The 12,011-nt window shown below is 49.5% G+C and overlaps 1 protein-coding gene across 1 annotated transcript in view; it reads right to left on the bottom strand.

Moving 5' to 3' along the window:
• The window catches only part of LOC116952248 (three prime repair exonuclease 2-like), a 31,930-nt gene that overhangs the window by 8,527 nt on the left and 11,392 nt on the right, over window positions 1-12,011 (bottom strand). Inside the window, exons 2-4 of the mRNA XM_076074150.1 lie at window positions 5,952-6,215; window positions 4,098-4,298; window positions 1,949-2,167 (exon numbers count right to left, since the gene is read on the bottom strand). Of these exons, the coding sequence (XP_075930265.1) occupies window positions 1,949-2,167; window positions 4,098-4,298; window positions 5,952-6,188 (657 nt within the window). The 5' untranslated portion in view covers window positions 6,189-6,215. The remainder of the gene's footprint in view (window positions 1-1,948; window positions 2,168-4,097; window positions 4,299-5,951; window positions 6,216-12,011) is intronic.

Here is a 12,011-nt window from a genome sequence, read left to right on the forward strand (position 1 = left end):
TCAGCACTGCCCATAGACTCAACACTGCCCATAGACTCAACACTGCCCATTGACTCAACACCGTCCATAGACTCAACACTGCCCATAGACTCAACACTGCACATAGACTCAACACTGCCCCATAGACTCAACACTGTCCATAGACTCAACACTGCCCATGGACTCAACACTGTACATAGACTCAACACTGCACATAGACTCAGTACTGCCCATAGGCTCAACACTGCCCATAGACTCAACACTGCCCATTGACTCAACACTGCCCATAGACTCAACACTGCCCATAGACTCAACACTGCCCATAGACTCAACACTGCCCATAGACTCAGCACTGCCCATAGACGCAGCACTGCCCATAGACTCAACACTGCCCATAGACTCAACACTGCCCATTGACTCAACACTGCCCATAGACTCAACACTGCCCATAGACTCAACACTGCCCATAGACTCAGCACTGCCCATAGACTCAGCACTGCCCATAGACTCAACACTGCCCATTGACTCAACACTGCCCATAGACTCAGCACCGCCCATAGACTCAACACCGCCCATAGACTCAACACCGCCCATAGACTCAACACCGCCCATAGACTCAACACCGCCCATAGACTAAACATTGTCCATAGACTCAACACCGTCCATAGACTCAACACCGCCCATAGACTCAACACCGCCCATAGACTCAACACCGTCCATAGACTCAACACCGTCCATAGACTCAACACTGCACCATAGACTCAACACTGCCCATAGACTCAACACTGCCCATAGACTCAACACAGCACATAGACCCAACACTGCCCATAGACTCAACACTGTCCATTGACTCAACACTGCCCATAGACTCAACACTGTCCATAGACTCAGCACTGCCCATAGACTCAACACCGCCCATAGACCCAACACTGCCCATAGACTCAGCACTGCCCATAGACTCAACACTGCCCATAGACTCAGCACTGCCCATAGACCCAACACTGGCCATAGACCCAACACTGCCCATAGACTCAACACAGCACATAGACCCAACACTACCCATAGACTCAGCACTGCACATCGACCCAATACTACCCATAGACCCAACACTGCCCATAGACCCAACACTGCCCATAGACTCAACACAGCACATAGATTGAAGATCTTCAAAGCGTGGAGCGAAGCACCAGACTACAACTGCTCGGCTTTAGTTTTGAACGGGGCTTAAGTTCACACTGAACATTTGTCCGGGCCGTTGCTGGACTGGATTTGGTGTTAGAAAGTGCACGGGAGAGGTGCACGAGTGGATGTGGTGTGGATGTATTAAAATACATTATATATATAAAAAATACTTTTTTGTTTACGGGTCACGAACATTGACAAGCCCCCGGCTGAAAATTAAGCTCCGATCTTGAGCGACTCCTAAGGGTCAGCAGCTGTTTGTGCGGATTTCAAATCACAACCTGACCAGTGGCTCCACGATAGCCCCAGCGACTCGCAATTGAAAGGTTGCGAATTCAATTCATGATCGGTGGTTGACTCGGCCCATCATCACTTGGAGGAGGAGGGGGGTCGATAAAATCAGTACCCGTTTGTGGGGAAGTCAACGGCCGTTGTATTATCTATAGTCTCTCTCTGTTGATGTTTACAGAACGCACCAGATACTCAGCCTATCATTCCTACATGGTCAACAAAATACGTACCCACCTGTTGTAAAAAAACACAAGTCAGCAGTGGTTTGCCATGTAACGAGACTTGTCCTGCCATGGGAATGCCTAATTTCCACCACGACCTCGTGACTGTAAAAGAGGCTAAGAGGGGACCTGAACGCTCACGCGGAAGAGAAGCGTCACGAGCAACCGCTCGAGGTTCGCGTTTCACGATCATCACCACCACCACCACCGTCACCGTCGCTTCTGCCGCGTTGTTCTACGATTTCGTTCGAATCGCCGCCGCGCGATTTCGTCACCTCCTGGATCGCCTCGTCGGAGAGGGCCCCCGCCACCTCGCCACCGTCGGCCCTGAGTTTGCGCTTGCGAGCGCGGCCGCCGGGAGGCCCCCCCGGTTTCGCCGCTCCGCAGGGCGGCTGCCACGCGGTGTTGCTGGCCATGATGGAGCGCAGCGCGGGGAGAGTGTCAGCGCAGAGCGTGGCGGCCGGCAGGGACGCGCCGACGCGAAAGAATTCCACCTGCGGCTCACACCACCGGTTGTCGGTTAGTGCTGCGCTGAACTGTTGGTGCGTGGCGTTGTGCGGAGCAATCATCGCGAGGCGAATAATCACACTGTGTTACAAATTTGTTCCTGGGTAGGAAGTGTTGTTTTCCAATTGCTTATGCCTCAAAGGTACAGAACATGGATATTATTCCCCACAAACTTTGCTTTTGTGACCAGGACAGTGATATTTTTTTTTACATTGGACCTATTTTAAATGAGAAAACGTGGTGTGCGTTTGTCTAATTCCTTCACGTAAAGTCCTGGTCACAGGATTGTAGGCAAATCAGTTTAAAAGACAATGCGTATATAATTATTACAGCGTGTGTGTTTGCATGTTCACCACAAGGTTCGTCAGGTTAATGCAGACTTGATTCTTTGCAAAAGGTAATGGTTTGGTGTTTGAACATCTTAACACACCTGTTGTATTGCCAGAATGGGTAAAACCTATTCTTATTGTCATACTTTGATACTGGCAAAAAAGGTCCAATGAAACACAATCCATGTCTCGAGTTTTCCTGGCTGGCTGCTGGCTGGCCTCCTCTCCACCACCACCACTACAACTCTGCTGTTAGTGACTACTGCCAGGGCCGTTACCACCGAAGCTAGCTGGGTAACTGGCTACGGGGGGTTTTACCGTGATACCATCAAAGAGCGATTTGAAATGGCGGAATAATTTCGGACAGCCGCTATAACAGATGACGCCACCTCAGAGGTGAGAGGAGCGAATACACTTGCTCGAACCCTTTCAATGTGTGCTCCTATTATTATTATCAATGCGATTCTTTGGCCAGAATGTTCTTTATAATACAATAGAATAACACATCACGACGTTTCGATCGCAACACAAGCAACCATCATCAGGTGTGAAACAAACGCAGCAGGAGGACTGCTGACGTAGGAGAAAGAGCTGCTGCAACAAGAGTTTATGTAGGATTGTTGGTGGGCCCAACCCAAGGGTAAGTTGGCAGAGCTGGAGAAGGAATTTGTACGTAAATCTTGTTTTGAAGCTGTAAATGTGAGAAGATTAGCGTGTCAATGTGAGACTGCCCAGCCACCGGAGGCGTGCCAATAAGAAGATTAGCGTTTCAATGTCAGAGAGCCGGGCAACAGGAACCAAAAAACCCCCTAAGAGCAAGAGGTACTCATGGTGAGAGGGAGACAGAGAGACACACACAGAGAGTCGGAAATAACAGCTGACATAGGCAGGTAGGATGGAAACATCACAGTCAGTTAAGACTTTTATTTAAAGCTTTCGTGACTGCAGTAATTCATATTCTTAGCTCTTTCGGTAAAGTCACGTTGAAGGAAAACAATAAAATAATAAAATATATATTGTGGTTTTTTTATTATTTTATTGTTTCCCTTCAACGTGACTTTACCGAAAGAGCTAAGAATAAGTCAGTTAAGACTTTACTGCAGGGGTGGGGAACGTCCGGCCAGCGGGCCGTATAAGGTCTGCGAAATCATTTGGTGTGGCCCTGCCAAGGCAACCGCAGGCGGGACTCGAAATTCAATAAATCTAGGAGCAAACCTGGAAAAGCAGTTGCGAGTAGCAACATAAATCAATACCAGCTAACATCATCACACGCCTCGCCAAAGAGAAGCGGTTCCAGCCATCACATTAGGGGTGAGTTAATTAAATGTTTGACCAAATATAACAGGCTAATTTTTAAGTTGATAATTTTGTATGGCCCGCGAATGATGTTATAAATATCCAAATGGCCCTTGGCAGAAAAAAAAGGTTCCCCACCCCTGCTTTACTTGGTTAATATTATTTTTTCTACCGACGTGACTTTACCGAAAGAACCATCGAAGATGGATTCCTGCAGTCACGAAAGCTTCAAATCAAGATTGAATACAACAACAACAGCGTAGAAGTCGTCGCCGTCTCCCGCTCGCCGTACCTTGAGCAGCGGGAAGTCGAACTGGATTCCGTTGTGCGCCACGAGGCACACGGGAGGCGTCTGCCGGGCGAGGAAGCCGGACACGAGCGCCACGGCGTCGCCATCGAACTCACGACGCCGGTTCTCCGCCAGCTTCTCGTTGCTCAGGCCCGTGAGCTGGTAGGCCGTGTTCGACACCAGCTTGCTGGGGTCCAGGCAGAACTGTTGCGGGCAACAGCAGCAGCAACAGCAGCCAAACAACAACAACAAACAACAGAAAACGCACGCGGGTTGATAGAATTATGTGACGTCACAAGGGAAAGGCGTCACCGCGATTGATTGGTGATCGAGCGCCAGCTGATTCACTCCACGCACTCTCCTACCTCTCCCTCTCATCTCACTCTACTCCCCTCCACACACTCTCCTACCTCTCCCTCTCATCTCACTCTACTCCCCTCCACGCACTCTCCTACCTCTCCCCTCTCATCTCACTCCACTCCCCTCCACTCACTCTCCTACCTCTCCCCTCTCATCTCACTCTACTCCCCTCCACACACTCTCCTACCTCTCCCTCTCATCTCACTCTACTCCCCTCCACGCACTCTCCTACCTCTCATCTCACTCTACTCCCCTCCACGCACTCTCCTACCTCTCCCCTCTCATCTCACTCTACTCCCCTCCACGCACTCTCCTACCTCTCCCCTCTCATCTCACTCCACTCCCCTCCACTCACTCTCCTACCTCTCCCCTCTCATCTCAATCTACTCCCCTCCACACACTCTCCTACCTCTCCCTCTCATCTCACTCTACTCCCCTCCACGCAATCTCCTACCTCTCATCTCACTCTACTCCCCTCCACGCACTCTCCACTCCAGTAGCCCAGGCTTTCTGTCCAGAGGCCCCATTCAACCATCTCCGTGGGGAGATCGCTCATTCTCTTTCCGCTGAACCTCGTCCCCTGGAAACTCTCTTCCTCCAGCCATCCTTCCTCTACCCCCTCTGCCTCATGGCCGACTGCCTCTCTTTAGAATAAATACTCTTTACTTTATTATCCTTGCAGCGTCTCGAGATGCATGTAGACGCTGTAAGAATCCACATTGCATGTTGGTCCTGCGTGAGACACGAGCGTGCAACTGTTCCTTATCTGGCTCATGCGACCCCGCGGAGAGCGACCTGGAATTGTGCCAACGTCGCCAAACGAGCACTCGATCGCCAATGCCACTGAAGGATCCTCGTGCAATAAATTTACTTCGCCCCCCCCCCTAGCATTGGGGCGCCACGGTGGTGATATGTTAACTCCCTCGCCTGGTATGGAGGAGGTCGTGGGTTCGAGCCTGACCCTGACGCCTGCTGCTGCTGTATATTTGGAGTTTGCGTGTCTCTCTCTCATCATCATGGTGGCTAGGAGATGTTAACTACCTCGCCTGGTATGGAGGAGGTCGTGGGTTCGATCCTGAACACGACGCCTGCTGCTGTATATTTGGAGTTTGCGTGTTTTCTCTCCCCATGGCCACGAGCATTTTTCTCCGGGTCCTTCGGTTTTTTGCTCCGCGTTTAGAATCAACATCACGCGTTTAGAGTGTCTGGTCGCTGGGTGGGTGGGTGGATGGGGCGTGGGTGGGTGGGTGGTGCGTGGGTGGGTGGTACGTGGGTGGGTGGGAGGTGGGTGGGTAGTGTGTGGGTGGGTGGGAGGTGGGTGAGTGGTGCGTGGGTGGGTGGTGCGTGGGTGGGTGGTACGTGGGTGGTTGGTGCGTGGGTAGTGCGTGGGTGGGTGGGAGGTGGGTGGGTGGTGCGTGAGTGGGTGGTGCGTGGGAGGTGGGTGGGTGGGAGGTGGGTGAGTGGTGCGTGGGTGGGTGGTGTGTGGTTGAGGGTCACCGTGAGCTTGTCCCGGACGCGTGGCGGCCTGGGCAGGCCGCCCGGCCCGTAGCTCACGTTCTCCAGGGCGAAGCGGTCGGTGGCCACGAGACACAGCTCGGTGATGCGCGGTCGGTCGCGGGCCACCCCGGTCGCCTCCGCGTCCATGAACACGAACGTCTGGGGGGGCCCCGAACCCGGCCCCCCGGGCTCGCTCCCCGCGGGCCCCCCGCTCTCGAAGGCGGCCGCGTCTCCCATCTCCGACGCCCCCCGCAGGTGTCCCGACTTCACGCGCGAGTTCAGTTGTGAGTTGAGCGAGCAGGCGACACCACGTTCCCATTATTATTATGATGCAATCGTGCAGTTGTTCTGCACTGCGCAATTGTTCTGTGCTGTGTGCAATTCACTTTATCCAAACCAACAGCGTTTGTAGGCGCCATAGGTTGACCATCCCATATGCTGACCATCCCATATGCTGACCATCCCATATGCTGACCATCCCATATGCTGACCATTCCATAGGTTGACCATCCCATATGCTGACCATCCCATTTGCTGACCATCCCATATGCTGACCATCCATTAGGTTGACCATCCCATATCCTGACCATCTCATATGCTGACCACCCCATAGGTTGACCATCCCATATGCTCACACAGGTACACGGACACACACACAGACATTGACACTTCGACACATACACGGACACACAGAGACACGGACACCTAGACAGATATATATGGACACAGAGACATGGACACACAGAGACATGGACACCAAGGCGCAGGTAAACGGACACATGGACACCCTGGTGTCTACAAACTGAGTTGTGGTTGCGGCAGCAGTTACATTGGGGAAACTAAACGACATGTCTCGGACCGCAGATCTGAAACACGGTAGGACCAATGCCTCTGCCGTTGCCGATCATTGTTTTAACGCTGTGGGCTCACACAAAATGGATTTTTCCAAGACGGAGGTACTCTGCAAACCTAACGGCTACCTTCAGAGATTTGTTCATGAAGCCATCCAGATATATAAACACAGACACAACTTCAACCGAGAGGATGGGTACAAACTGAGTAATCATTGGATGGACGTTATTAACAAGGTAAAAGTCTTAACTGACTGTGATGTTTCCATCCAACCTGCATATGTCAGCTGTTATTTCTGACTCTGTCTCTCTCTCTCTATGCCTCTCTCTTAGATTTATCATGCTCACCATCCTTTTATACAGTTACATGCTAATGTCTCACATTAACACCACGCTAATCCCTCACATTAACATAGCCACTTCCGTGCCCTCTAATTTCTCACATTAACATCACGCTAATCTCTCACATTAACATAGCCACTCCCGTGCCCTCTAATTTCTCACATTAACACCACGCTAATCCCTCACATTAACATAGCCACTTCCGTGCCCTCTAATTTCTCACATTAACATCATGCTAATCTCTCACATTAACATAGACACTCCCGTGCCCTTTAATTTCTCACATTAACATCATGCTAATCTCTCACATTAACATAGCCACTCCCGTGCCCTCTAATTTCTCACATTAACATCACGCTAATCCCTCACATTAACATAGCCACTCCCGTGCCCTCTAATTTATCACATTAACATCATGCTAATCTCTCACATTGACATAGCCACTTCCGTGTCCTCTAATTTCTCACATTAACATTATGCTAATCTCTCACATTAACATAGCCACTTCCGTGCCCTCGTCTAGGAGGCCGCTCTCATATCTTACATTTGCATGCTAATTTCTCACATTAACATCACTAGCCCTGCCCACTTCTTTATGACCCTTGGGCTACACCCATTTCAAACCTTTTAAAACAGTCTGCCTCAGCAGCAGATCATGCTTTCCCACCTGATGACGGACGCTTGTGTTGCTGCCCGAAACGTCGTGATTTATATTTATTTAATTGTATAACTGCGTGACTTTACCTAAAGAACCAAAGAGTATAGACATTGACACTTAGACACATACACGGACACACAGAGACACGGACACCTAGACATAGATACACGGACACACAGAGACATGGACACACAGAGACGTGGACACCAAGGCGCAGGTAAACGGACACACACACAGACATTGGCACTTAGACACATACACGGACACACACCCACGCTTGGACACGATGAGGATGCCCGGTGGGACTGGAAGTCACTCGAGGTAGACTCCCACAATGCAGCAGCAGCAGAGTGCCGAGTATTGTGGGCAGGGCCGTAAGGTTCACATCTGATACCTTGACGTCGAAGCGCCCCCCCCCATCCCCCCCAAATTGCGGGGCCCGGGGCGGTCGCGCAGATTCGCCGTACCCAAGGAAGGCTCTTGGTTGTACAAAGAGGTTCGCGGCACGACTCCAGCTGGTCGCCCTGGTCGGTACTGCCGGTTTATTCACCAAACATTCGCGCCGCCTGCTTCACATTCGAAATGAGTTGGCCATCGTGTGTCGAGATTGTTTTATTGTTTATTATTGCATTTGTTCTCAATTGTTAAATTGGAAGAAAATTCACGTGCGTCTCCCGTAGTCGATTTGTGTTTTGTTTACGAATCAGTCAAGGTCAAGAGGTCATAGCGACCAATGCCTGTGATGTCACCACACCCTGCCGTGCCTTCCTTGCACAGGTCACCACTGCCACACGGGCAACACCATCATCTAGAGACTGCTCTTACAGTCCCAGCAACAACAACAACAACAGCAGTCGCCATTCACCACTAAGTGGCGGTGCCATGCTAGGTGCACTTTGAGACAACGTGACGTGTCAAAGGCCTGCTGACAGGTCATGAAACAGACCAAGGTGCCATGGGTTGACTGACTGAGATGACTGACAGATGGTACCACCTGTGCCCCCCACTGTGCCAACTTGCTGCGTTTTAGCCATCCGGCGCTCCGCTCGTTGTTGCGAGCGTCGCTCCTCTGCCCTCCGCTATTGCGGGAGGGCGACTGTCTGTATGTTGAACTTGTTTCGCGGTGTCTGGCCTAGAGTGCTGAATTGAGGTGAGGTGTCTACGGGACCCGTTTATTCATCATCTTTATACTGGCAGAGGAGGCTTGACCATATTTTACCAACAGCATGTATTTAACCACAAGCACGTGTGGTGAATGCAGCATTGATGCCTTGCAAAAGGGGTTTTAGATTTGAAGCTTTCGTGACTGCAAGGATTCATACTCTTTGGTTTTATTCGGTAAAGTCACATAGGTAAAATAAAATACAACAATTAAATCACGACGTTTCGGAGGCAGCACAAGCTTCCGTCTTCAGGTGGAATAGTCACAGCAGAATATCTGTGACAAGTGCACAGCTCTGAGACGATCGGGTTTATATATACAGGTTAAAAGGGGGGGGGGGGGGGGGGGGAGGAGCCAGAAAGGAAATGTGGGTGGGCGGGAGGGCTGAGTTAAGCCGCCTTTTGTTAAGCTGCAGGGGGTTCGGGGGGAGGCGATGGCGTGCCAGTACGCCCCATTTTTGAAAACGAAAGAGGCAGACTTCAAACACATGCAGGTAAAACCCTTTTGTTATGATGCAGGGGGTTCGGGAGGAGGCGATGGCGTTTGAGTACGCCCCATTTTTGAAAACGAAAGAAGCAGCTGAAGTTTGGCATACAACCACTGAAAATTGCTGTACAATTAAAAGGCAGCTAACGTTTGGCTTTATTTTTGATATCTTTCCAATGGTTGCCTAATTTGAAACCATCCTCTCGGTTGAAGTTGTGTCTGTGTTTGTATATTTGGATGGCCTCGTGGACAAATCTTTGGTAATAACCGGGAGGTTTGCATAGTACCTTGGTATCGGAGAAAACAATATCATGATAACCCACAGCGTTGTAACAGTGATCAGCTACAGCAGAAGAATTCGTTCTGCCTTGTTTTAAATCTGATTTGTGCTCGCGAATTCGGTCAGAAATATGTCGTTTCGTCTCCCTGATATAGCAGTCACCGCAGGTACAACTCAATTTGTAAACACCGGGGTACTGTAAGTCAGGAATGACATCCTTTACGGATGGGATCAGATCACGGATTTTGTGTACTGTGTTGAACTGGACCTGGATCTTGTGTTTGTTTAGAATTTTGGAAATCTTTTTAGTAACGCCTGCTATGTATGGTAACGTGATGATTTTGATCAGAGTATCATGTGGTTGTTTCTGTATGGTGGGAGAAACAGCTTGGCGGATGGTACGGTCAGAGTATCCGTCCATCTTGAGGGCTGTACATGTTTTAATTCACTGGTCAGGTGGTGTTGGTCAGAAATGCAATGAGCCCTATGGTATAACGTTTTGATGAGATAATTCTTCCGAGTCGGGTGGTGGTGGGAATCAGGTTTCAAGTAGGAGTCTGTGTGGGTGGGCTTCCTGTAAACAGAATGTCCCATTGAGCCATCAGACCTCCTCTCAAACAGAACATCCAAGAATGGCAGCTTGCCATCTTTCTTCACTTCCATGGTGAATTTGATGGAAGGGTGTCTGGAATTGATGTGGTCTAGGAAAAGGTTCAAAGCTGGGAGGCCATGTGGCCAAATGACGAAAGTATCATCCACATATCTCTCCCACAGGGAAGGACTGAGGGTGGATGTCTGGATGGCGTCTGATTAAAATTTCTGCACGAAAACATTGGCTATCACTCGTGATAAGGGAGAACCCATAGGGGTACCCACATTTTGTTTGTAGAAGGTACCATTCCAAGTAAAGTAGGTGTTGGTGAGGCAGTGCCTAACCAGCACAGGTACATCGGGGTCCAGTCCATGTTGGACCAAATCTTCAATTATTGTAATGGTATCAGGTACTGGGACCTTGGTGAACAGAGAGACCACATCAAAGCTGACGAGGATATCGTCAGGAGACAGTACAATGTCTTTGACCATAGAAACCAATTGGGTTGAGTTAAGTACTGCTGAGGTGGTCTTGCCAGTGAAGGGAAGCAGAGTATCTGACAGGAAACGGGCCAGCTTGTAGGTAGGGGAGTTGATCATGGACACGATGGGTCGTAGTGGGGTACCTTCTTTATGGATCTTGGGAAGACCATAGAATCTGGGAGGTCTTGCAGCGGAAAGTTTTAGGGAGGGACGTTTGGTTGGTTCGATTAGGGAAGTCGAACTTGTGATGATCTTGTTGGTTTTCATCATTAGGCTGTTAGTAGGGTCATTTTTAATTTTTGAGTAACTCCCATCATTGAGTAGGTCCTGGATTTTGTTGTTGTATGAGTTTGTATCCATAATGACAGTGGCATTGCCTTTGTCGGCCGAGAGGATGACTATATCATCTCTAGACGTTGACAAAATCGTTATTAATCAGAGTAGCATCCCGATTTCGGACAATCTGAAAACAGTACTGGCTAAAGGGCTAAATTTTGCTGTCACCCCAAAACATATACCAGTCGACGATATCATATCTCAGGTCGATGTAGCCCTCAAAGGCATAGGACACATCCAAGCAGACGTTGCGAGATCTGAAATAGCCACTATTCTTAAGAATGCTAAGAAACCCATTAGCAAAATCAGCAAAAATGAACGCTCGGAACTCACGAATCTAAAAAAGAGAGATGAACCTTTTCCTAGACCACATCAATTCCAGACACCCTTCCATCAAATTCACTATGGAAGTGGAGAAAGATGGCAAGCTGCCATTCTTGGATGTTCTGTTTGAGAGGAGGTCTGATGGCTCTTTGGGACATTCTGTTTACAGGAAGCCCACCCACACAGACTCCTACTTGAAACCTGATTCCCACCACCCGACTCTGAAGAATTATCTCATCAAAACGTTATACCATAGGGCGCATTGCATTTCTGACCAACACCACCTGATCAGTGAATGAAAACATGTACATCTGGCCCTCAAGATGAACGGATACTCTGACCGTACCATCCGCCAAGCTGTTTCTCCCACCATACAGAAACAACCACTTGATGCTCCGATCAAAATCATCACGTTACCATACATAGCAGGCGTTACTAAAAAGATTTCCAAAATTCTAAACAAACACAAGATCCAGGTCCGGTTCAACACAGTACACAAAATCCGTGATCTGATCCCATCCGTAAAGGATGTCATTCCTGACTTACA

This window comes from Petromyzon marinus, chromosome 46 (assembly GCF_048934315.1).
Source record: "Petromyzon marinus isolate PM22_M1 ecotype Great Lakes invasive population chromosome 46, UKy_Petmar_22M1.pri1.0, whole genome shotgun sequence".
NCBI lineage: Eukaryota > Metazoa > Chordata > Hyperoartia > Petromyzontiformes > Petromyzontidae > Petromyzon > Petromyzon marinus.